A 25517-nucleotide genomic window follows, 5' to 3' on the forward strand; every position below is an offset into this window, starting at 1 on the left:
ACAAACCTAAATAGGGGATAGGGACCCAAATAGGATAGGCCTGGACCTGAATAGGTCAAGGTCATCATGGATTCTCTTTATCAGTTTTAGCCTAGGCTACACTCTTAAATTAAATCAATATGTGCAGGTCTTGTCAAGCAGACATACAGACTCCTGACTCATAACATAAGTACAATGTGTCAGAAATAACATTTTCATTTTTAATAACTTCAACTTCAACCATAACAAATACCATTTTCAAATCACCAGCATACAAAAATCAAACTCAGAAATGTCACCCATTGACATAATGAAAAACTATTTAAAAATAGATTTTGGCAGACTTTTCATTTAACATCATACAAAGGACACACATTACCAACATTTGAAGCTGATGCAAAATATATGCATAAAGGGCATATACTCTTGAGATATTTCTAAGAGTCAAACTATGTGGAATGAGCAAAGTTTAATCACGCACATCCATGTAAATCGGGTGCAGGATCAAAAATGTTACAGATCAAAGATACTCACAAAAAGTGAGGATCCGAACACCAAGAGCTCCCATTAAAGTTTTTTTTTACAATGATGTTTCAAGCCCTTCCTCAGTTTGATGGGAGCTCTCCGGTGTGCGGATCCTCACTTTTCTAATAATCAAACCATGCCACCTCTTCTGCCGTGTGTATGAGAAACTCCAAAAGATCTAGCTATTTCTGTTGCATCACACTGCACTTTACAGTACTGAACAGACATATTGCTCACTACTTCGTTCTTGCAATCCAAACCAAAGGAAGAACCTGTCAATGTCAGTTACAACCCAAGTGGTTCCAACTCCTTGTAAAATTCAAGCCTGAGTTTGTAAAACTTGAAATTCAAAGTTGTGACCGTGTTTGACAGACATACAAATAATAAAGAAATCAAAAGGCCCCATTATCAGTGGAAACATCCTCTCTTGTCAGAAGAGTAAAACTGAAAAGTACAAAATAACTTTGGAGTGTTCAAGTCATTATCATATTAACACAACGGGCCCAATGCAAAAACAACCTGAATATACATATTTACCCCTTTCAGAGGCATGAATGGAATTCGGACCTGATTGATCTGTCTCTGAAGTTATTTGTCTAATAGAAAGGAAAGCTTTTTTGATGAACACATAAAGAGAACATATTGGGCATAAAAGTGAGGATCCTTAATAGTTTCATGAAAAATAAGCAATGGATCTTGTGTCTTGAAAGGAAAATAAGTAAGTATAAGTATAATCTTTAGATCCCGTGAGGGAAATTTCGTCTCTGCATTTATCACAATCTGTAAATTAGTGAAACACACTCAGCACACAGTGAACACACAGTGAGGTGAAGCCCACACTAATCCTGGCGCAGTGAGCTGCCTGCTACAACAGCGGCGCTCGGGGAGCAGTGAGGGGTTAGGTGCCTTGCTCAAGGGCACTTCAGCCATTCCCACTGGTTGGGTCCGAGTCCGAAGCGCTAACCAGTAAGCCACGGCTGCCTGTCTTCTAGCCACTTAATGTTTAAGCTTAATGGTGCCTAACGCAGGGGGTATACTCCTCTGTGCAGATTTGTGTGCGTCAAAGTCAGGCATCATTGTTGGGAAGATTGCGACACCCCCGCATGCTGTGTTGATGAGGCAAGGACACGCACAGGACAGAGATGCAGGAGCATACTGTATCACAGCCTTAAACCTGATACTTTTGTAAAAGCAGTCATACAAATAAAAATTAAAAAAACGTATGGAAAAAGTTGAGAAGAATATAAACTTGTTCTTGCATGAGGCCCACTATGATTTTTTTTTTTATATTCATAGATTCAAATCACACAATAAATGTAAGATAAATAAAGGCAAGAAAGTATTTGGAAAGGAAAAATCACAAAAGCACAATAACACGTTCAAAATGTGCTGCAATCAAAAACAAAGAACCAACAAGATAAAATATAATCCTGCAACATCATAACATCATGAAAGCTCTGAAAAAGTGCAAAGGAACATATTTTTGGCCAGAACACATTGAAAGAGAAAAAAATAGTAGGTGTGTGACTACCCCATCCACAACCTAGTGCTTAATTTTTGTACAGTTGTAAACCACTAGTAATAGTCAAATCTAATTAGCATTTTTGTCATCTTAATTTGCATTTTTGTGATCACAACTCTGTGTTCTTTCTGTTCATCTTGCTCAGCTCACACTCCTTCTCAAAATTACAGCCATTGAGCAGGTCTCTGTAGTGATTCCTGACATTACGATACAGCGGAGCTGACTGGTCGATACTGGGGAAGGTCATCGGCTTCTCGTTCAGCAGGAACTGGAGCCTGAGGCCTTCGCCGCACTCGTAGAGAACAAAGACCAGGTTGGCGGCGTATGGCACGATCTGGCTGGTGCGGAAGGTGCGTCCCTGCTGCTGGTGGAAGTTGCTGGCGGTCAGCTGTGTCTCGTCACGGAAGAAGCCCATGAGGGAGAGGAGCGGGAGAAGGGTCTCGGCGTGGCCCACCTGCACCGTCACGGCCTCGGTCACGTGGCCGAACCTGGACAACAGACGAGAGGGCAGACACACGCTCAACATCACAACAGCTGTTACAAGAAGATGTGTACACTTTCATCATCTGAACACCGCTTTGCTAGTAACAATCAACCAATGAAATCAATGCACACATACATTACACTGCAGGTGCAACAGCTTGTTTACTTGTTTACAAAACATATGGAGGTTTCCTTACTTGAAATCATAAGCAGCCTGATCAAGTCGTCGGAAAAGGTCATGAAAGAGAGTGCAACTGGATTTGCGGTTGATGTCATGACCATATCCCCTCTTCCAGTACTGCTTCAGGTCATTTTTATACTCCAGAACCTTATGTTTACAGTTACCACATGAGCAGTTAGACATAGTTGGACTTCATATATTTAACCAACATTATGTAAAATAGACAATATAAGCATTGCATATTTTTTTTATATTAAACTGTGATTGCCAGCATTTCGTTGCCACATAAAATAGAGAGGACGCAAACTGATATGCATAATGGGGGTCTCCAGATGTCTTTTTTTTTAAAGGTCACATATTTCATCCTGCAATTTTAAATGGTTTCCTGAAGTCTTAAGAAGACATCTGTGTCATACTTTTGTCAGAATACCAAAAGGAAGAAGCGCCACAACACCATTTTCAACTTTGAAGAGCGTTTTTCAGAGAGCTCAGTTTGTGTGTCTGTTCCTTTACGAAAACAAGCATATTGCACAATGGCTTCGCGTCAATATTTTGGTAGCAGGTTCCAAGCCTGTTGGATAAAAGCAAACTTTCGCACATTCATTTTTAATTTGTGTGCAGAGACTTGGTCCAAATACAGTTGTGTTCGAATAAATAGCAGTGTGTATGGTGGTGCAAAAATCATGGTATGGGGATGTTTTTCATACTACGGTGTTGGATCTGTTTATCGTATACCAGGGTTCATTGATCAGTCTGAATACACCAGAATACTTGAAGAGATCAAGTTGCCATAATATGCAAAAGAGGAAATGCCCCTGAAATGGGGTTTTCAATAAGACAACGACCTAAACACACAAGTAAGTGAGCAACGCTTGCTTATATATACTTACTATTTATTTGAATACAACTGTAGGTAAAATTGAAGGGGTTTAATTCAACAAGCTTCCCTTCTTCACAGCAGGATTTTCTGAATGGCTCATTCTCATCTCACTGAACCAAATGATTCCAGACCAAGGCAGCCCATAAAAAAATGAAAATTATTTTTTTTTTTCTGTGTTTTTGCACTGGTAGCCATTCCAAATAACCAAATACATGCGTAAAAGCACTGAAAAGGAGTACTTCGCACAATATGTGACCTTTAAGTGAAGTGGGATTGGAAAGTGGCATCTGTCAAAAACTGTCAATAGCAAAACTCTGAAATTAAAAATATACATGGCTGATCACACTTTATCAAAGTCAAATACAGTGCCTCGGATAGGCCTGTGCATTTTTAATTCATTTGAAAAAAAAAGGAACATACTTGTGCATCAGCCTCATCAAACAGGTTGCACCATGGGGAATTCAAAGACTTAATAGAGAACTCGTAGGAACACAGGAAGAATGCAGCCTCCACCATATCTGATAAGGAAGAAAGATATAACATGTTTGTCAGCAATCAGCAAAGTCATCCACAGGAACCAATAAAGACACAAGGGGCACTTGGCGATCTGAAACACTTGGACCGAGGCGCAAAGCTTAAAAACATTTAGGGCGATTTTGTGATCAGACGTCGGGCACATTTTTCAAAAGGGTTGTTCTTCTGTTTTTTAATCAGTCACGGGTGTGTTTTGGGCGTAACATCCTTTAAATCAATGAGAGTGACATCTGTCATTCCGTTTAACAGCAAGCAGCACAACTTCAAACAGCGCATCAGTATTTTGACAGTCAACGGCGCATTTGAAGGAATCTGCTTGCACGCGAGACTTTGTAGGCCTATGGAACACAGGGATTCCACTTTGCTTTACTAAAAATCTGTTTGTGACTAGCAGAGTACAGCTTACATGCAGCTACACTCGCCAATTATTTGAACTCATAGCCTCAAAATGAAACTAACTTCACCTTGGTCTCATAGTCAACGACAAAACAGTTCTACACGCACAGTTATTTACTTTCACCCATAACATTTTTTGTCCCATTCAGCAATTATCTCCTCACACTTCGGTAGCTGTCCATGTGAGTACACTGTAAAAAATCTCTGTAGGCTGCCCAGGCTCCGAAAACTGGAAACAAACCAAGTGGGGGGGCAGCCTAGTCCCCCAAACAAAAACAAAACCATGTGTGGAGTTTTTCTTGGAATACTGAGGTGGGTGGCCACCTCTGGTGTTCATTTTGTCCTTAGTTAAAATATTATGTATTGGTTTTGGACATAGCATCTGCTAATAATTTTGAATATATACATAAACATAAACAAACGTGACTTCTTGTGCAATATTCAGCTAAAAATCTCCTTGTGACTCCATCTAGTGGTAAAAATACTGAACTGTAGAACAATCAAATACATTTTATGTTTGCATAATAATAACAAAGCCTCTCTGGTACAGTGCAGGGGGGTATTCCAAGTACGTGGTTTAATGACAAACCTGGGTTAGTTGACTCAGAGTAGGTGGTAAACCTCCTAATAGAAGAACTGTATGGCTTCATTCTCCTAACAAAACAATACCATAGGGCTCTTGTTGTAGGAGGTTTACCACTTACTCCAAGTTAACTTAGCCAGGTTTGTCACTAAACCACGTACTTGGAATACCCCCCAGGTCTGTCATTACCTGTGGTCATGTGGTTGTGGGGGATCTCCAAGCGATCGGCAATCCTCTTCTGTAGCTTTTTCATCTCATCAGAAGACTTAAAGAGGTCGACCTCCTGAAGAGCCGTTTTGTTGTTCTCCACATTTTCAATGAATTTTTTGCACTGATCAAAGAATCTCATGAGATTGTCATTGTTTTCATGGCTGTAGCTTGTGTCTGGAGAAAATACAATACAAAAGGCACGGGAACACAGGACAGAGAGAGTGAGTGAATGATATAAGGCTGAAAAAATTAAATTTAACTGCCATATGCACTAATGCAATTAACGAATGGCAAAGGCTGCAATTAATCGTGCAACTAGTGACTCTGACCCAATCGTCAATAATATCATGTTTCTTTTTATTATTATTATTCATGTGTCTTTGGGTGACAGTCATGGTCAGCAAACAATGCATGGAATCATATTGGTCCAACGCCACCATTGCAAAGATATGAACGTTGGTTTTCTATACCAACAGAGTTCTAGTATGATCCATTTCCTGGGTCAAGAGTTAAATTACCTTTGATATTCCAGAGTCTGTGCAAGCCCTCTTGGAAAGCCTCCACACTGTCGACACATCTGTGTTTTGAGCTAGTTATGAACTTCATACGATTGTTTTGAAAGTTGTCCTTAGAGATCAAGGTTGGAAAAGATGTGGCCAACCTTACAGCCAAATGCCTGTGATCATTTCTGCCCTTCTCCACAAGTTTTCCGTCCATGTCCTCGGTGTACCACATTTCCCAGTTGGTCTTGATGTCTCTTAACCACGTGTGTGTATCCTTGGCTTCATTAATGACGAGACTATGGAGATTTTTTATTTTTCTGATATTTTTAGAGGTAGGAAATCGTGTACCATGCCGAATGACAGCAGTAAGGTGAATAGCACGACAATCTGAAGATGGAGGCTTTGACAGTGACTTGTTAACAGATAAAATATCATCAATTAGATAGGGATTAACCTCCTCGTATCTACCCTTTGTTCCAAAGTATTTCGCAATCGCTGGTATTGTTGATTGCGAAAAAGTAGCGCTTGAAAATCGTAAAAAGATAACACTAAAGGCGGAGAGAACAGCATTTCTCCTCAGTACTGCTGGCCTCATGTCGCAAAAAAATTCTTTCACGCGACCAATTCAACTGTCTTTGGTTTAGGTCGCCTATAATTTCGGAACAAAATGATATTCTCCACTCGTCCCTACCATACAAACTGTTGTTGTTTACAGGAAAAACTGGGAGGGGGAACGCATGTGTTTCCTGTCGCACTTTGACCTTTCGAATTTACCCTGATCTGACCGACCAAATTTAACCCTGCGTTCAAACATCTTCATACAGCAAATTATTTGCGCATTTGAAGTTACAATTTTTAAAATAATGTCCCATATTATAGTTTTCGATATTATAATGCCACTGGGGTTAATTGAAATTACTATTTTATCATTTTTGTCTAGTTTATTTTCCGACTAATTTTGGCTTGTGTCCGCTTTACCCATCTTCTGTTTCAAATAACCACCTGGTGGAGCCATTGTGCCACCTACCCCAGAGCCGTGCCTACCCAACTTTAGCTCCGTTATCAGCCACAGGGAGGGATGGTTTAAATACTCCTTAAAGTAAGATGGCTAATAATGATGACATCATGATTGATGTGAAAATTAAGAACATATTATACACACTCTTTACCAAAGTCTCTTGCGTTCATGCGCTAGAAATTAATGGATAGTTTGATAGTGCAATAGTTTGACTAGTATGAGGCAAATGCTGCCCCGGACCAGTCAAATTATCCATATTAATTTGGCTAAACATCTTTTTAGCTTTGGTTAAGTCAGTAAACTAGATTAAGTAGGCTTTAATGTAATGCAAGGCATTATTCTGAAGTCAATTCAAATGCAACATTTTGCGAGGGTGGCACTGTCAGGGAGGCCATCATTCTCTGATAGCAAAAATGTGTAGTTGATGTGACGTGCGCCCCGCTTTTCTAAGATTCACGGCGAATGGTAGGAATAGTCAACTGTTCTAAATTTGCAACAATGAAACCGCCCACCTCCACGCAGTGCAGAAGTTAACACATGCATTGAGCCAACAGTGTCTGTTTCAAACTGAGGACAGATGTGTCTGATGGCATCCCAATCGATTAGATAACAAACGGGTTTGGACCTGCGTGTGGATTCCATTCAGGAACGATTCAGAGACAGCGTTCATGGTATGTTGGCTTGCTCTGTTCAATAGCTCGGCATTCCCCCGCTTATGGCTACGTAGCTTAATGTAGCTCACTGGTAGCTATTGTAGCTAGTTGACCAGCTGGGTGGGCATCTTAATGGCAGGAAATGGCTTTTTTTATGGAGTACCGGCTCACTCCATTGTGCACATTGTAACAATTAACTGTCCATGCTTGTTCAGCTAGCGAGGCTCTATCTGTTGCTTGTTGAAACTTCCATGCCTCCGCTTTTGTGCGGTGGGCAGGCTAACAGCTAGCGATGCGACTTATGTCGTGGGCTGTCCAAAATATCAGGTGCGGGCAATTAGTTGATTCTGTTCGCTATATTGCAGTCAGTCGTGTTCAATTATGCCCGCGTTATCACATTGATTGTAGACTTAAAGTGGCTTCATGATGATTAATAATAGCAGAATGTAGAACATTAGCCTACTCTCTTTTTTCTCATAGATGCATCTATGATCTTTCCAGTAGACCTCCGTTTTTAAGGCAATGCCCCCTCTCAATTGAGAGAAGGGAGTGCTTCTTCGATATGGCAGACAGTATTCCAGTTTTCTCTCAAGAGACCTACTCTTTTGTGACTAAGCTTAGGCTATTGAATAACTGTCCAGATTGCCTTTCTCTGTTCTATACAAATAGCCTAAAACGAACAGGGTACCGAAAACAGCACCCCTGTAATAGTTAGCATCCTTGCTTGTCTAATGCCAAATGTGTATGAGAACTGGGGTTGGCATAACAGCTGCGATAGTCAGATATGGATACAGGTGTTGCTTTGGAGTCTGAGCCTGTGGCGCGATGTGGCCCATTTGAAACCCCTCCCGTGCTTGTTTACTCCAGCTTCTCTCCTCATTAGTTCCTCTAGTCGTTGTGCACAGGTCTCAGGGCAGCAGATGTGCATAGGAGTCTCAGGAGAACTCCTTCTGAGATGTGGCCACAGTACACTTTATACAGACAAAGCCTAATGCATGCTAATTTTACCCCATTACATGCACACTCACACCACCGAGAGAGAGAGAAATATAACTATTTTGCATTAAGCAATGCATCTTTAGTTTCGGTTATAAATTGAATTATGTCTTGACATAGGCTACTAGTATAGATATAAAGGTGATTCAAGGGTGTGATTAGATAAATGAGCCATCGGTAATGCATTCATTCTGTGCACTGTAGGCCTAATAATATTTTACCAAGTGAACTGCAATCAACCCTCTCCTCCCACTGCCTGCCTTACTGTGTGGTCTCTTGCATCCCCACTCCAGCTGTTTATATCATTCCGAGCCTGTTCACTGGACAGCCTGTTGAAATAGTAAGATTTGTGCCTGCCCCAAGAGGCAACGTACAGTGTGTTCCTATTATAGAACATGTTGAAAAAGTCAGATGGTCATATCATATTATATAATTAGTCAAAGGAGAGCTGTCCTCCTTATTACTTTGAATTACTGTAGTCGTTGGATATCGTGTCTGGTTGTAAATATTAGGCTGTCATCTTTTAATCAATGTTTTAAAAGCAGTTTTAAAACATTACATGTATCATGAACTTCACTAAGCAATGCAGCAATCATCACATAGGGAAAGTTATGCATTTTTTCGCCAATCTGCAAAACAAATTTTTAGAGATGTCTAACTAGGGTTTTTTAGTGGTGCTGAATCTATCCCAGCCATTAGTTTTGAGTAAAAATGACTCCAAGTCCATAAAAAATCCATAACAAGTGGTTTTATTGAACAATTACAAAACAAAACTTCCTTAATCAGTTTAAGATTTAACAAACCTCATCCCTCAACTACCCTGCACTCCTGTTATCATCTGGTTGGTTGATGTTCTGGCAAGAGTTACCATGACAGTTCCAACAAGCAGAAATACACTCCTTGCTTTTTACAGCAGCACCTGAAAGTGTCACAGTCGCCTGCACAGTTGCTGCTGACAAACTTCAGAAGGTAGTCCGGTGCATAACCATGTTCTCCTTGTTTTTAATCCACACTCAAGGTGATGGACTTTGGTCTGGAGATATGCCCGCAGAGAGTGCTGTGCTGCAGCTCCTGTAGTCGGAGGCAGTTTCTCAGGCTTGATACTAGTTATGTTGTCCTCATGAGTTTTACATTTTGTTGCTCACTGTCCACCCTCCATGTTGGACACTCTTTTCTCTCTCTTGTGCACACACACACACACACACACACACACACACACACACACACACTGACTCTCTCACAAACACATTTTACAACCACCCAGCCACCCACACAAACACATATGCACACACACACATTGACTCTCTCACAAACACATTCACAACCACCCAGCCACCCACACAAACACATATGCACACACTTAACTTGCAAATAAAGTTCATACCTTCACTGATACTCTCTCTCTCACACACACACACACACACATACACACACACATACACACACACACACATGCAAAATGTCCTTTCTCACACACACAATGTTGAGACAAAACTTGACAATCTGAGATCTGTTCTTTTCTGCCTTTCTTTGTGTGTGTGTGTGTGTGTGTGTGTGTGAAAAGAGAGCGAGTCCAATGCGGAGGGTGGAGATAATATTTTTGTAAATATTCTATTATCTTGGGACAACACTGAAGAAATTGCACTTTACTACAATGTAAAGTAGTGAGTGTACAGCTTGTTTAACAGTGTACATTTGTTGTCCCCTCAAAATAACTCAACACACAGCCATTAATGTCTAAACCACTGGCAACAAAAGTGAGTACACCCCTAAGTGAAAATGTCCAAATTGTGCCCAAAGTGTCAATATTTTGTGTGGCCACCATTACAGTATTTTTCAGCAGTGCCTTAACCCTCTTGGGCATAGAGTTCAACAGAGCTTCACAGGTGGCCGAGGATTTGGCCATGGATAAATTGGGAGGTGTTACTAGACACCTAGAGGAACACATAGTAAAAAATCTATTGGTAAAAAAAAGTTTTGCAGATTGGTGAAAAAAAGCCTAACTTTACCTAACTACAAGCAGAAATGTGGACATTAACAATCATAAACCCTGTAATAATTAAGGATCTGAAAATGTTTGGGTATGCTAATGTCAATCTGCTTGGTTGCTGTGGCAACTCCGGTTCAGTTTCATGAGTAGGGCCTTAGACTTCCTGAAGCAATACGATTAACAGGAATATAAGCCTATTGGTTAATCACTTCTCTTGTTTCATAGAGAGTATCAATTAATCCCAGGCATGTCTATTTAGATTTGAATACTATCTACATCATGTTTCTATACCAGAAGTCAGCCACCCACCCAAACAACCATCACCACCCCCCAAGTCATTTAAGAAACTGAAACTGGACTATTAAGTTCTCATATTGCCTCTTAATTGTGCTTCAGATTTAATTAAAGCCAGCAGTTTCTTCCTCATGGCTTATCAGTGCAATATAGTCTCTGTCCAGCTTTAGATTAATTGAGGCAGTCAGGAGGGTGGCTGCCACACATGGTCAGGCATCTTTCAGGAGAGAAAGGCTGTCCAGGGCGAACCCAGCCAATTTCTGCCATCAGCACTAATAATTTGTCCCGCAGGCTTGATCTCTTTGGAGAGGTATAGAAACTACTTTGTGGATGGTGCATTCAAACTTTAATGTTTGATGCTGACTTGCATTGTGTTGCAATACCGTGGCCCAAAAACTGCTGTTGTAAAGCCCCATAAATAGGTCTCTTCTATTTCATTTTGAACCATTCATCTTAGTTTTGTACAAGGATTATCACTATTGCCATATCAGCAGAACGAAAGAATAGAATTTTATACAATTAAACAATTAATAAAACTTCAGAGACAAATGCATAACGTCAAACATGGCACAAGAAAACATTTATGTTTATTTTTTGGTGTCAAAAGGAGGAAAACAATATCAGTGACAGCCTTTGCTAACTCCTTTGCTAAGACTGCTGGATAATAATTCACTTTAACAGGTTAAATTGAAATTAAATGAAGTGTGTGGAAGCCTACTCAGTGCATCCAGAGGGTAAAAGATTAACCATTGCTGGCCAACAGGCAGGGCCTTGATGGCCAGCAGTTTCTAAAAAAATAATAATAATGTTGCAAAAAGAAAACGTATTACATTGAATATATGCCAAACAATAATTGTGACGGTAAAGGTCAAGGATGTTATAACAACTCAATAAGTGTGAGGGAATTATTCAATATTCAGGAAAATGGTCAGGGTGAAACCTGTTGACTGTCTGACCATGTCGTTTAATTAGTTAGGGGGAAAAAACAAAAACAAATCTGTTGACCTGGGCTTCAAATGTTAATTTGCAACATTTGCAACTAAAAATGTAAGAAATTATTCATGAGCTAATACATTTACATTTACATTCGGCCCGGTGGCAACAGAGTGATGTTTACGGGCTGTTACCATATTGCTCCAAATGGACAACAATGCTTTGTGAGATTGAATGGAAGAGATTCACCAGAAATGCATCCAGTGAGCCCAATGGTGAGACAATGTACAATAGATTGTTGTAAGAAGGAGTCCAGATGTCTGGGCTGAACACAGTAAACTATAAGATGACCATCAGGACATCTCTGCATCTAGGCAGAGGGAATGACTGTTGAATCGAATGGGTTTTTGTTGGTGGTTGGGAGGGCAAGAAACAGGTCATTTAGGACAAACAAATCTGATCTTTGCAGATGCACCACTACAGGAAACACTAACTGTACGTACACACCGCCGCCGACTTCCAAAGATTCAGGAAGTCATTCATTTTCAATGGAGGCCGGCTTCTCTCAGCTGCAAGAAGCGGCAAATCCGTCAGCATCGCATTTTGGCCGTCTTGAGCGTCAACCAATCGGAATAGACGGCCTTTAAATAAAGTAACTTAGTTGGCCTAAGATAGAAGGTGATCGAACGTAGAATGCTGCCACGTCAGAGTGGCCAAAGCGTCCAAAGCCTGTACTTTTTTGACAAGTGTCCTTGACAGGGTGACCCGAGCTTGTTTGGAAGCTCAAGTCGGCGGCGGTGTGTACGTACAGTAAGCAAGTTTAGACTGCTATGTGACCTATCATGGTTGGACGTACACAGACTGTCCACTAAAAGATCATCAGAGCAAAGCATTGGAGAAATGAGCCATCTGGGTGTTCGCATTAGCTGATCAGTGCGCTTGTTTGTGGTCGTTGTTGAACAGAATCTAACCAGATATTACATTCTCTTTCATGGTTGTTTACCGGACAGGGTCAAAGCACGTAAGCTCCCCTTGAGCTTGATAAATCCCTATGGTGGGATGTTAAGTCTTACACTTTCAGCACAAGAATCTCACATCGCAATCAATTTGTAATGTCTCCAATCCATGTTTTTTGCTTTTCCCTATTGATAGCAGTGGATATCTTGCAAAGTTCTTTATTTATTGGACATTCCATTAGTCATAAAACTGAAGCTAATGCTGGCAACTACAACAATCCGTCCTTAGTCTGTTTACATTGTGATGCTGTTTTGCTTCTCTGTGTGTGGTAACTGTATGTGAGGTAAAGAATCTTTCCATGTGTAGGCCCTCGGCAACCCTCGCTGTGCAGTTACTGGGAGGGGGTTTGGGGGGAGAGTGGTGGGAGTATACAGCTGCCTCAAGGCCTGGAAGACAGAAGATTGCATGTTTGGCAAGTATGTTTGCCTATCCTTGACTTAAAATGTGCATAGCTCCTAGTGTTTAGTCTGCTGTGTTGATAGCTCAGCTGTGCTGTTTATCATTGGACATGTTGAATTGCAAACTTTATTCTCTTCCGCGCGTCCTCACCTCGTGTATGTATGTGTGTGTGTGAGAAAGATCCGGACACAGCCTCTCCCCATATAGGGTCCAGGGGGAGAAGGCATGTCACCCGCAGAGTGAGGGCAAGGGAATAGCGGCTTGTTTACCACAGTGCCGTTCCCAGGCCGAGGACAACATCTGCGCTTGGGTTATGTTCAAGCTTGTCTCAATACATTGTCTCCCTGACCAAATAGGCCAGATAAGATTAACTGAAGGCCTGTGTTTTGCGTTTGTTATTACGCGTGTGGAGTTCTTCCAAGTGGTGGTGAGGAATTTGAAGAGCTTGCTTCTTGTGTGCGAGAGGGAGAGTGTGTGTGTCTGTGGGTCTGTGTGTGTGGGTCTGTGTGTTATGCTGAGGATGGCCCACATGCAAGCTGGGCTATTCATGGAATTCCAGGAGCACAGTAGAGGCTTTAGTGTCAAGGTTCATGCCCTTATGGTTGGACTACGGACACACAGCCAAGCTGTTATCTGTTGAATATGTCAAGAATCTAACCCACTCACAAGGGATTTTGCCCATGCACAAACACACACTACAGCCTGAATGTGCGATGTTGATGCCCCTATATTCAAAGCATTTGCATACAGTTGCTTCCTCCTGCCAGCTTGTCCTTTATCTTTGAGATGCTGGCAATTCTTGGTAAACTCCCTTTAGAGAACACTAGTTATTAATCAGGAAGGAACAACAGAGTGTTGGTGTCATTCGCTGAAGTGTACTGAGACAGCTATTCTGTGAATGACACCTCATCACATCCTTTTAACTTCCCTTGTGGAAAAGCTGGTTTTGAGCAAGGGCAAATTATCTTGTCAGAGATGGTTCCTGTTGAAAAGCTTTCATTGGCACACGTTTCGTTTGAAACATTTCCACTAATGTCCGGCCACGCTGTCTGCTGCTTCTGCAGAAGGTAAAAGGATATCAAACCCAAACTATTTCCCTTGCGGGAAGGAATTCATCCTCGCAAGTTCTCATATTTGAAGTTATGACAGAGGCGCCAGGCCATTTCCTTGGTAATGCACCACTGACCTGTAAAAGGGAGTTCCGGGTTGCAATCAGACCTGCGACCCCAATCATCACCACAGTGTAGGTTTACACGCTGCTATGTTCAGAAAGATAAAGCCATTATTCCGTCAAAGAAGGAAAGAGAATGAGGTCAGTGAATCATGTGATGTGTCTCAACCAATTTTTGTTCCCCTCCCTTTGACCTCTGTGAGGTTTCATCAAGGTGTTGGTTGATAGAGGAGATAAGTCATTGTTAACACCGGTTGTGTGGCGGTGTCACACACACACACACGTACCACTGAGCTTTGAGGACCTGCAGAGGTGATGATTGTAATGATTGGGCAATGAGATTGTTCTGAGCTCTGACATCCTTAAAATGCTAACACTATCCACATGCTCAAGAGCACACAGTGACCTGGTTTAGTGTGTTCGCTATCATGCTCACATACTATTTCCTCTTTAACCCAAATATTTGTATATGCTTGGGTCAGGATGACAGTGCATTGAGTGAAATAGATGTCCATCACAATGCAATGTAATGGGTCACCTTTCCTATCAGGAACTGTGTTGCAGTAGCATTACTCTGTAAAGGCAGTTTGTTTGGGTTATACATACATATTATGTAATGGTTTAGTTAAACAAAGTTGTGTGTTTGCCTATACGGCACCACACATAACACAGGTTTTCTGCAGATATCAAGTTATGCTGGAGCTTATACATATGTCTCTGTCACAAAGATAAGATGGTTAAAAAGGCATCCATGATGTAGGCTACTATGCCTTTACCCTACTATATTTCTTCTCAGTTATGGGTCTTTATCAGTGCTTTGGCTTTAGCCTAGACTCTATAACACTGTGATGGGAAATTACTTTTCTGTAACTATTAAAACCACATTTTCTTTTTTAGAATTGTAAATATTTAAAACTATAACTAGGCTAGCCTACTTAAAGGATGGGGTTATTTCTTTGTCAATTTTCAGGCTTAGTAGGCTTTTGGATAGGCTACATGAAACTCGAGACTAGTGAGAAATAGACTACCTTCCATTTTGTCCTTCCATCTGCACACCTTTGTTTGCTGTCCTAGAACAGAGATCTTCCGTAACCGAAGACGTCTTGTCAACATGAACAACAAAAGAATTGCCATGGGATAATTTAGGTCTTGTGAACTACTGAAAAATAGCCTTGGACAAGCCGTGTGTTACACTTAGGTGTTGGTTTTAGGGGTTTAGTCCCTTGTGGTGCACATCACATAGGCTACGGGCTTATTTTTACAATCTGATTTTGCTGTTTTCAGCATCTCTCAACTCATGAAGAATAAACCTTTTCAAATGTCGATGTCGAAATCGAAACCTCGCATTGAGTTGAACTTGAAACAGACCAGTAACGTGATTCTCACTTAGCGCGTGTTGGGTTTGGTTTATATTCTGGTAAAGTGGAAGTTAACTTCTTCCTACTGTTCAACTTTAGCGGGGAAACTGAGTGGTCAGCCCTCCGCGGACTTGTGGATTCGGTGGTGAATGATGTGATGTAGTTCTAGCCTAGGCTACACACGGATGACCAGAGTTAGTCAGCGGATGGGCGGGATTGGTGTTGTTCATGACTGTAACAAACGGTAGGCTGTCAGACGGTTCGTGGTAGGCAGTGGAAACAAACGTCTCTTCATTTAAAATACGGTAAGATAACCTTTACTTGAAACTGCTAGCTATATCTGCGAGTGCTGTTTTACCCATTGCCGCCATGTAGGCTAGGCTATAATACGCTAGTTTTCCCTCAGTGAAAGTGTGACTTTAACGTTATGTGATGCTGTTGTGATTTCATCGCAGCTTAGGCTCGATTTGTTTCTCGCTTCCATCACTGATGCGTTAATCTGTTAAAACTATTGTATCAGTTATATTGGTGTATTTTGATGCATTCTCGAAGCATCTTACACAATTCTTGGAAATAATAACTATCCTGTATCGTTATAGCCTATCTATGAAGTAGTCTAATCCGACTTGTCTACCTTGAAAAGTAGCCTAACGAAGTGGAAAAAATAGGTAGGCTACTTCGCTATGAAGAAAGGCGCATGAGGAAGTTGTGTTAAAAGTAGCCATAGTCTAACTTTCAACACACACTGGGCTCTATAATGTCGGTGATATTTTTTTACATGATAATGTCCCAACTAATCAGATGGCTCACCTCCTGAATTACCCGGATTCTAATGAGATGCATCACAGCCACAGCACATCACATGGCGTCACTAGTATGACTCGCACAGTTCACACAGACAGGTACCATCATGTTACCCATCAGTCAACAAATCCCATAGCTCTGTGGTCCCTTGTGGTTCGGTAGTCTGTTTTGGCCACAGTTGGCTTTCGATACCATGAAAGTGGAGTGAGGAAGAGCGTCGTAGTTGTTTCAAGTGGTGCTGGCCACCAAAACCGGCATGACTTATTTTTGGAAATGTTTCCCACACTCTCTCCCTATGGGCCTTTCCTTAGCCTAGGCCTACTCCAGAGGGAAATGTTTTTCCCCCTCTTTTTTTACCACCTATGCGTAATGTAGGTTAGGCTGTTGTTCTACCATAAGAAATTTCTGATTAGATGCTTTGTAACCAATGCACTAGGATGTCACTGGATTTGGACAGGTCTGATTATTGTTATTATTATCACTATTATTATTAATTAGGCTATTCATTAATATTCAGAATTTCAGTAGCAGCAGATACCCTGGAGTCTGTTTGGGATAACTGTCACATGCCCTGTCTGGTTCTCATTAGTGACTGTCCTAGCACATGGACCCGCTGTGTGAGTTAGTGAGTTAGTTATTTGAAAAGAACTTGGGCTGCGTATCCCGCCACTATAGACCCTTTCAACAATAAAAACAAAAACAATGCTTGAACGTTCTATTTGTTTCCCAATCTACTTCCTCTGCATTAAGATAACATATGGAATGTTAAAACGGAAGCCTTGTTGGGCCAACTATGATGCTCATAATGGAACTCTCTTGAAAGGGTCTTCAATGATCAAGCATTCGCGCATATTTTACTTGTTGCGTACAACGCGACACTCCTCATAGTAACGCAAACCATATGGTGCCGGGGCCGAAACGACCCCCCTTCTCCGTGGCCCGAGTAAAGATTTGTAAACACACTTGCCACGCCCTTGCTAACACGCTCAAGGGTTCTTGAAATTCCTGTGCCAAGGGGAGCATATCCACACTGGGTCTTTAGGCTACTCTACGCTACGGCATGATCATTCCTCTCTAGCAAGGAAACGGGAGTTTATGAAAATGTTGCTTCAGAAGCGGTAAGACGGTCTGTTATGACTCAGTGGAGCTAAGTGAAAGCACATGTCAGTCTTCGATGATTCGATATATTTGTCTTAGATTTGTACAAATTAACATGAAAACTTTAGTAGATCTTTTTTTGTAGCCTATCTTGCTTACAACATAGGAAAAACTTCAGTGGTAGCCTATAGGCTGTGTTTTCCGTCTTGTTACAAAGCAACCTGAAAACTAATTTTTAACTTTGTCTTAAACCTATGTTACTGGAAAGGCGTCACTGAGGCGTGTCATGGAGTTCTCTGCTTCAGTTTTTTTTTGTTTGGACTGTTAGTCCTCAGTCAGCTTTTAAACTGGTACAAAGTTATTAAAGTCTTCATTTGTATGCATGCCAACAGCAGAATGTGTATTGCGCTCAACTACAGTTTACCCAAAACTGTCCTGGAATTATAATTATTTTCACCAATTCAGCATTGATGTATTGAAATTTCATAAAAGTAATTTTATTTATTTATTTTTTTATTTTTTTATTTTTAAAATCTCATTTCTCTCTACAGGAGAGAAATCGTCTACCCCTCCCTGTGCAGATTTCAGCAGTAAGATGAGCTGAATTGCTGCCAATACTGGATTATCCATTTGGAAGTTTGTTGGGATCTGCTGAGCAGTACCGTGGAGTGTGTCCCCCATGTGCTAAATGCGTAATGAGCACCATTTGAGGAGGTCTTTGTGTCTCTTAGACCCAGCCGCTCAAAACTCAATGCACCTGCACCCCTGTTCTCCCACAGTTTTCTGAGGCAGAGAGGTCTGACATGAAGAAAGTAGCCCAGTGGTCAGTGGAGGAGGTCTCTCGCTGGCTGATGGACGAAGGCATGCAGGAGTATTCTGAGCCCTTCCGGAACGTTGACGGCCACTCACTCCTGCAGCTCTCACAGACGGACTTCCAGAGGCCGCCCCTGTCGCTGGTGAGCTCGGACGGTGGGCAGCAGCTTCTGGAGCGCGTGGAGACGCTCCGCATTGAGCACCATATCGAGGCGCACAAGAACGGACACGCCAACGGCGACGCCATGCGGGACCTTGCCGACGACCTCATCACGGACACAGGGAACGGGATCACCCCCGCCGGAGGGAGCAAGCCCGGGAAACGCAACGGGATGGTCAACGGCTACCACAAAGATCTGGTCAAAATCCCTATGCCCGAGCCCACGCGCTCACAGTTCCCGACAGAGTGGGGCAAGACAGCAGTTGCTTTCTTCTACGCAATCTGCTGCTTCGTGTCCACCACGGTCATGATCTCCGTCGTCCACGAGCGTGTGCCGCCCAAGGAGGTGGACCCTCCACTGCCCGACAAGTTCTTTGACCTTTTTGACCGCGTGGAGTGGGCCTTTTCCATATGTGAGATCAACGGCATCATCCTAGTGTGCCTGTGGCTGTTACAGTGGACCCTGTTGAAATACAAGTGGGTTATCCGTCATCTCTCTCTCTCTCTCTCTCTCTCTCTCTCTCTCTCTCTCTCTCTCTCTCTCTATCTCTCTCTCTCTATCTCTGTATCACTGTCTCTATCTCTGTTTATAATTGCTGTTGGCAGTGCAAACACTTTAGGTTAATGGCTTCACACTCAAAACATGGTAGTTGTTTATATAGTGGCCGGTCTTTGGGACTCTTTCTTTCTCTGTACTCAGCCTCTAAACTAGGCACCTTGGCACATCTTAGATTATCCAATCCGGAATCTTCCACAGAGACGGACATTCCTGCCTGCCAATCATGTCACATAGCGGCTTTAAGAGAGGCAAAGAGATATGAAGTCCAATGAAACACACCTTTGTGTTCTCAAGACCGTTTGTTTAGCGTTTACCCTCTGTGGCTCTGTTGGCTTGGCTTGCTGTGTCAACACCACCATGTTTCCACTCCTGGTGTTTGCCATTGCTTTGTTCTCTTGCGCTCAGGGTATCCCTGATAACTGTTTCCTTGCTCTGTAGATCCATTGTTGGCCGGCGTTTCTTCTTCATCGTGGGCACGCTCTACCTGTACAGGTGTATCACCATGTACATTACGACCCTTCCCGTGCCAGGAATGCACTTCAGGTGTTCCCCAAAGGTAAGACACATTATCAAGTTGTTGTCCAAAGCAGCACTTCATGGATTAAATGTGAAAATTTGCCATGGTAGTTTTTTGTTATGGAGTTGACAGTTGAAATTTCATGGTTGATGTCACACTGTGACACTTATAAGTTACAGGGCTCAGGCAAGTAATGGCTACTGTCATATACTGTAGATAACTTCAATTTCAATGTTCAATTTAATTTAATTTAATTTAATGTCAGGGGTCATATTGCTCTAGAGCATGGTGGCCAGTGACTGGAAAGAAGATTAATATAATTGAGATTACTGTACTATAGAATTATGTTGTGTTATTCCACGTCTGGGATCATGCTTTTCATAAATAGCTTTGCCTGAAGTCCATGGGAGTTCTTCCAATTGGAAAAAGGAGGTGCCCCGGCCATTGCGTGGAAAAAATTTGGGAAAGCTCTATTTTAGGCCGACTAACCTCCCCTGATCCTCATTTTGCATGCCTGCTCTGTCTGTCCTTCAACTGTGTCTGTCAGTGGGGAGTTGCAGAGTTGTTGAAGGGGGTGGGGGTTTGAGAGGTTGGGGAGGGGGGGGGGGTCTGGGGGCGGGGTAGGTTGGAACTGTCAGAGACACATGCTCAACAGATGTGTCTGAAAGATCCTCCTCCCTGGCTATTTTGAGACCGATATGGCATCGGGAAGTTTTCTCTCCTTGCATCACTCTCAGGGGTTTCGAATCCCATAAGGGGAAGCACCCGTGCTCACCCGTTACTCGAGTGAGTCAAACCTCTGAGCAGTCACACAGAGGCTCGGTGTTTATTTTTTTATTTGTGTCACAGGCACATTACCGTTGCTAAGGAGCTGTTATGGGGGGAGCTGAAATACTGTTGTTCATCATCCACTGGGCGCAAGTGACTCACACAGGGGTGAGGGAGGGTGTCAGGATGGGTGTGTGGTGTGTCTGCATGTGTGTGCACGTTGAGGCCTGGACATACTAGCAGCAGGAAATGTGGGAAGTCGTTCATTTGGTGAGCCTGACAGACCACGGGGCATCCCCACACACAAACACACTACATACACACTACACACACACCCGCTTTTCACCCTGTGTCCTTCTCTCCTCTCTTCCGAATGACACGTACCACTCGGCGGGGTGTTTCCGCACGCTGACTGCCACTCCACACCCAATCCCAGAATACATCAGGGTTTGTTCTAGAAGAAACGGCCATGACACTAATTGGGGCATAATATCATTTCGAGCCGGAGAGTGGAAAGCTGATGGAAGAAAAACAAGGGAGAAATTAATGTCTTGGCTGGACTCTAGCAAAACATGTCAATAGACAGAGACACAGAGTAGATTAATGACGAGATGTTTGCCTGTTTTGTTGGTGGTAAAATGCCTGTTTGGGTTTTGTTGTTCACCGCCCTGGTATAATTTGTAGATGAGCCAACCGTGAGTTTTGTGTGAATAGACGTTGTGTTCTTTGAAACTTGTCATTTGTTGGTGCGTGAGAGTGTTAAGTGTGTGTGTTTTACAAATGGCCGCCAGTGTGTCTCTGTTGCTCAACGAACCCCCAAGTGTGTTGGTTCATTTGTGAGCGCTGGCTGTGTTCTCTGGAGATAATGGTTTTACTTCACCCATGTGGTGAGCCGTGCGTTCCTGTGGTTTTACCATTTGCCATCTTTCTGTGTGGCCAACTGCTGATTTATAATCTTGTTGTTGCTGTTACTTTGTAATGGTTTAGGCAGCTGAGTAGAACTGACTCTTGATATCTGATCTAAATTCGTCTAGAGAGGGAGAGAGAGAGAAAGTGTTTTGGGTGGGGTGGGGGTTGCACAAGTAAATGTCATCCACAAGCACAATAAAATGCCACAATAATAAACACAAATGCAGAGCCATTATAATGTGTGTGTGTGTGTGTGTGTGTGTGTGTGTGTTTTGCAGCTGCTCGGGGACTGGGAGGCGCAGATGAGGAGGGTGATGAAGATGATAGCCGGCGGGGGCCTCACCATCACCGGCTCCCACTCCATGTGCGGCGACTACCTGTACAGTGGCCACACAGTCATGCTCACGCTCACCTATCTCTTCATCAAAGAGTGTAAGTGGCGCTTGGCAGTGCGGACCAGTCAGACGTGAATAACCTGACCTCAAAGTAAAAGTCCAACCACACGTATCTGATCCAAAGCCCTTCACCAAACCAGATAGTGTGTTCATTCATTGCACAGGTGGGACCGATACATGACAGGAGGACTTTCTGCTTTCTGAAGCTGGGGTTGCACGCCTCTGCATGGTTCACTTTTCAAAACTGACTGAAGCTTAAAGGAACAACGCAGCAATTTTTCACAACCTCTGTTTCCTCGAAGTCACAGAGAACTGTTGGTACGGAAAAAAAAACAAAAACAATCGGTGCTACCTAGCTCGAGTTGTTGCAGTCAACAGCTAGAGCAGACAGGCAGCTACAGTGCTACACTCTGGGGGCATTTTTACAAATATTTTTTCAGACCAACAGTACTCAGTGACCTTGGGAAACAGATGTATGTGAAAAATGTCATCAAACTTGCAAAATGTCATCAAACTTCCGAAATGTGTGTTTTCATTGTGAGAAGAGGGCCTTGTCTATATGGATCCTGTAGCACGGTGGTTTGGACACAATAGTGACACCTGCTGGTGAAATTTGGTGACCTCCAAATACATACAAACTCATCACTGAATGTGCTCATTACACAGATAAGAGAGGATCTATGCCATTTTAATGTCTTACACAATTACTGAATTGTAAGGTCTAAGTGTTGAGATGCTCAGGTTGTTTGTTATTCTTCAGGGGAGCAACACATAAGACTGCTGTTGACCACAGGAAGAACAGTGTTCCTGTAAAGGAAAAAACTGATGCGTTGTCAATAAACCAATCAACCAATCAACTGCTATCCCGTATCCATCCGAAAGAAAACATAAATGATACTCTGCTGCTGTAGACTGTAGAAGTGAGTGTTAGTTTGATGATTTTAATTGAGATGAATTGCTTGTGTTCCAAAGACTCTCCAAAGAGGTTCTGGTGGTACCACTGGGCCTGCTGGCTAATGAGCGTGGTGGGAATCTTCTGCATCCTCCTGGCCCACGACCACTACACCATAGACGTTGTGGTGGCCTACTTCATCACCACGCGACTCTTCTGGTGGTACCACACCATGGCCAACCAGCAGGTTAGTCACTCTAATTAGACCCCATTTCCACTTCCCAGGCCTGGTTTGTGTTCACTTCTCAATCTCACTTTTAACCCGGAATGTTCTGCATTGTTTCTCAGGTCCTGAAGGAGCCATCACCGAGCAACTTCATCTCACGAGCGTGGTGGTACCGGTTCTTCTACTACCTGGAGGAGAACATCCAAGGCATAATCCCGCGGAACTACCAGGTGCCTTACCTGTGGCGACCGTGGCAATGGGGCCACGTGAAGTACACGAGAATAGACTCCGAGTGAGCGGATGACTTGAGCGACAGAACTGGCTGACCTTCCCAGTGACCTTTTCGTCTCTCAAGCTGCCACTGCATTTTTTGGGCCCCAATTTAACAATAAAAGGGGTAACAAGTGAGTAGAGACTCAAAGGGAGACCTCAAGTGCCAGATTCCCGTCACAAGAAGGTACCCATGTGGAGTACCGCCACCATAACCACCTCTTCCTTACAAGCTCCCAGAATCCCCCCCCCCCCCCCATATCGGACTGGTCAACACTGTGACTTATCGTTAAAAACATTTCATTTAAGGTCGCAAAGCTAAGAGTGCTTCTTTTTATGCCTACGTGCTTCTTGCCACAGGGCAAAGCTGTGCAGAATTTGTCCCTCTAAGTTTGTTTTGGGTATGTGCTAATGGTTGTCCAGGCAACCGGTTAAATTGTCCGTGCATGATTCAAGTCAATGACCCACCCCACGCCATGGTGGCCAGGACTTGGAATGACTGCGAGGACAGACCTGGAAAATGTGTCACAAGGTTGTTATGCCACTTTTCCCTGAATGTTGGGGTGAAGGATGAATGAACAAGTGATCCTGAAGTGTGCTTTTCTGTTAAAAGAAAAACAAGTAAAACTGCAGTGGGATAAAACCACGAATCCACCAAAACACAACTAGGGAAAATCTGGTGGAAGATTTCTTTTTTTTCTTTTGTAGTAGTAGCTTTCCTTAAGAAATATTGCCAAGGTGCAAAAAGAGAGAAAAAAATGTTTTTCTAAGAAATCTAAAACTTCATTTATTTTTCCAACTAATGCTTTGTATATGGCAAACAGATATCGAGTGGTATGTATACATTCCTCAGTGCCTTTTTAGACGTGACTGTACTATCAGCTTGTAAGTCCATGACATTGTGTTTCATATTTCCTTTGCAATGTATAACGACGATGTAATGCCGTAAGGCATCAGTGTTGTCGTCTTTCTGTTTCTTTTTGTTTGTTTGTTTGCTTTTTTTTTAACCTGAGAACCTGAGGTCCAGCAGGTTGCCTGTTTTGCCAAGCTCGTCGCCCCCTGACCTCTTACTCCCCTTTAAGATTGGTGGGCGTCGGTCACACAAAGCTCTCTCGTCCTCTGAATGTTTTGCTCCTCTCGTCTAGCCAAGACGTCTAGCCAAGATGTTTAGCTAATATGATTGTGTCAAAGCTAATTCAATTGTGGTGAACCATTTCATTCATGTTATACTGTTTTTATTTATTTTTCCTGTGTGTGTTTGTCTGTTTATTTTGTTGTTGTTAATATGTATGTATTTGCGGACCCCATAAACGGGACTGCAAGTTGTTCCGAGTCCTTTTTACTTTGTTATTGTCCAAGCCAAATAAGCTGTGTTGCCTGGGCCCTAAATGAAAAGGTCAACTGAGTTTGAGGTGACTTGGGTGCTCCAAGCTGCTGAGATTGTCCCCTGGGCTTTTTTGTCAGCGGTCACATGCGACAACTCCACCGCCACCCCCACACCCCATCTCTCTTCTCTCCCCTCTCCCTCGGGTCCTTTAAAGCACAGTGAGCGTGGAAAAGCACCAAGTTCAGACTTCCAGAGAGAGGATGGTCAGTGAAGGCCTCAAATACCCTCATCTTAATTTTTGCTACACAGAGATTGTTTGTTTGGGATCTCGCTAGTACTTGTTACAAGCTGTTACAGCCCTGAATGTTGATGCACCGATTTTACTTGACCTCAGGGAGGGAACAAGTTTTTTGGGAGAGTTAGCAGTTACATTTTGTTGTCGATGTTGTTGGGCAATTCCACGCAAAACTGTCACATCCATAACGCCAACAACACAATGCCATGGTATTTAGTTGGCGTTATGGACGTGACCGTTTTGCGAGGAATTGCCCTGTTACGTTAATGGAGAAGTGATGATGGGGGCGGGGAAGATGACAGAATTTTTGGTCTTCACTGTCCAAACTCTCTCTGAGGTTTTGCCTAACGTGAAGCTGCTAGACGTGATGGAACAGTAAATGGTCTGCATCCAGCAGCAAAATAAAAGAACTGTCAGCATGCTTTTGGTCTCTTGCGTTTTTCTTTTCCAAATTGTTTATGGACTGCATGGTTTGCTTTCTGGGAATAGAACTACCTTAGAATCACAGAATCCACAGGACCATATTAATATTTATTATGATCTAGTTAAATGGACAAAATCGCTCTGTGCTTTATTTTATTTCATAATGCACATACTTCTGAAATGTATTTGTGTTAAGAAACAGTTCTTGGTGAAGAGTCTGCTATTAAATGTTTTGGGAGAATGAAAATTAAGACCGTAAGCAATGCGTAATAACTTTTTTAGTTATGCAGTCAAGTTTTACAAGGCATAAAAATAAATCTATTATGTTCCGGAGTGTTTTAGATAGCGGTCATAAAAGTCCAGCCCTGCCACCTTTGTCCAGTACTGAACAGTATAATCTTCACTCTTGTGCCAGCGATTATTCTTCAGACAGGAC

At 42.6% G+C, this 25517-nt stretch overlaps 2 protein-coding genes across 5 annotated transcripts; one reads left to right on the forward strand and one right to left on the reverse strand.

Moving 5' to 3' along the window:
• Positions 1-179: 179 nt before the first annotated feature.
• Positions 180-6538, reverse strand: minpp1b (multiple inositol-polyphosphate phosphatase 1b). Its single transcript, XM_076298041.1, has 5 exons — positions 5812-6538; positions 5273-5467; positions 3991-4088; positions 2707-2837; positions 180-2514 (listed from the first exon to the last, which is right to left on the reverse strand). The coding sequence occupies exons 1-5, from the start codon at positions 6389-6391 to the stop codon at positions 2136-2138; spliced, it is 1383 nt and encodes a 460-aa protein (XP_076154156.1). The 5' UTR covers positions 6392-6538; the 3' UTR covers positions 180-2135.
• A 797-nt stretch (positions 6539-7335) lies between these two features.
• sgms1b (sphingomyelin synthase 1b) lies at positions 7336-25079 on the forward strand. Of its 4 annotated transcripts, none has more exons than XM_076298047.1 (6): positions 7336-7485; positions 18079-18977; positions 19498-19615; positions 21532-21685; positions 22621-22787; positions 22889-25079. In XM_076298047.1, the coding sequence occupies exons 2-6, from the start codon at positions 18331-18333 to the stop codon at positions 23060-23062; spliced, it is 1260 nt and encodes a 419-aa protein (XP_076154162.1). In that variant the 5' UTR covers positions 7336-7485; positions 18079-18330; the 3' UTR covers positions 23063-25079. The 4 variants fall into 4 exon arrangements, with proteins under 4 accessions (XP_076154162.1, XP_076154160.1, XP_076154163.1 ...); XM_076298045.1 differs by lacking the exon at positions 7336-7485 and adding an exon at positions 15154-15930; XM_076298048.1 differs by lacking the exon at positions 7336-7485 and adding an exon at positions 16589-16886.
• Positions 25080-25517: the final 438 nt, after the last annotated feature.

Source organism: Alosa pseudoharengus, unplaced genomic scaffold, assembly GCF_046254945.1.
Source record: "Alosa pseudoharengus isolate Yale_2024_CS ecotype anadromous, Long Island Sound unplaced genomic scaffold, YU_APseudo_1.1 YU_APseudo_1.1_scf_21, whole genome shotgun sequence".
Classification (NCBI taxonomy): domain Eukaryota; kingdom Metazoa; phylum Chordata; class Actinopteri; order Clupeiformes; family Clupeidae; genus Alosa; species Alosa pseudoharengus.

What these genes read in the sequence shown, in the direction of transcription:
- minpp1b (XM_076298041.1), bottom strand. Translation starts at nt 6,391, where the DNA reads ATGAGGCCAGCAGTACTGAGGAGAAATGCTGTTCTCTCCGCCTTTAGT. An exon ending in CAGACTCTGGAATATCAAAG is followed by an intron (nt 5,468 to 5,811) that starts GTAATTTAACTC and finishes TATTTTCTCCAG; the next exon opens with ACACAAGCTACAGCCATGAA. An exon ending in TTGATGAGGCTGATGCACAA is followed by an intron (nt 2,838 to 3,990) that starts GTATGTTCCTTT and finishes TGTAAACATAAG; the next exon opens with GTTCTGGAGTATAAAAATGA.
- sgms1b (XM_076298047.1), top strand. Translation starts at nt 18,331, where the DNA reads ATGAAGAAAGTAGCCCAGTGGTCAGTGGAGGAGGTCTCTCGCTGGCTG. An exon ending in ACTTCAGGTGTTCCCCAAAG is followed by an intron (nt 19,616 to 21,531) that starts GTAAGACACATT and finishes TGTGTTTTGCAG; the next exon opens with CTGCTCGGGGACTGGGAGGC. An exon ending in ACACCATGGCCAACCAGCAG is followed by an intron (nt 22,788 to 22,888) that starts GTTAGTCACTCT and finishes ATTGTTTCTCAG; the next exon opens with GTCCTGAAGGAGCCATCACC.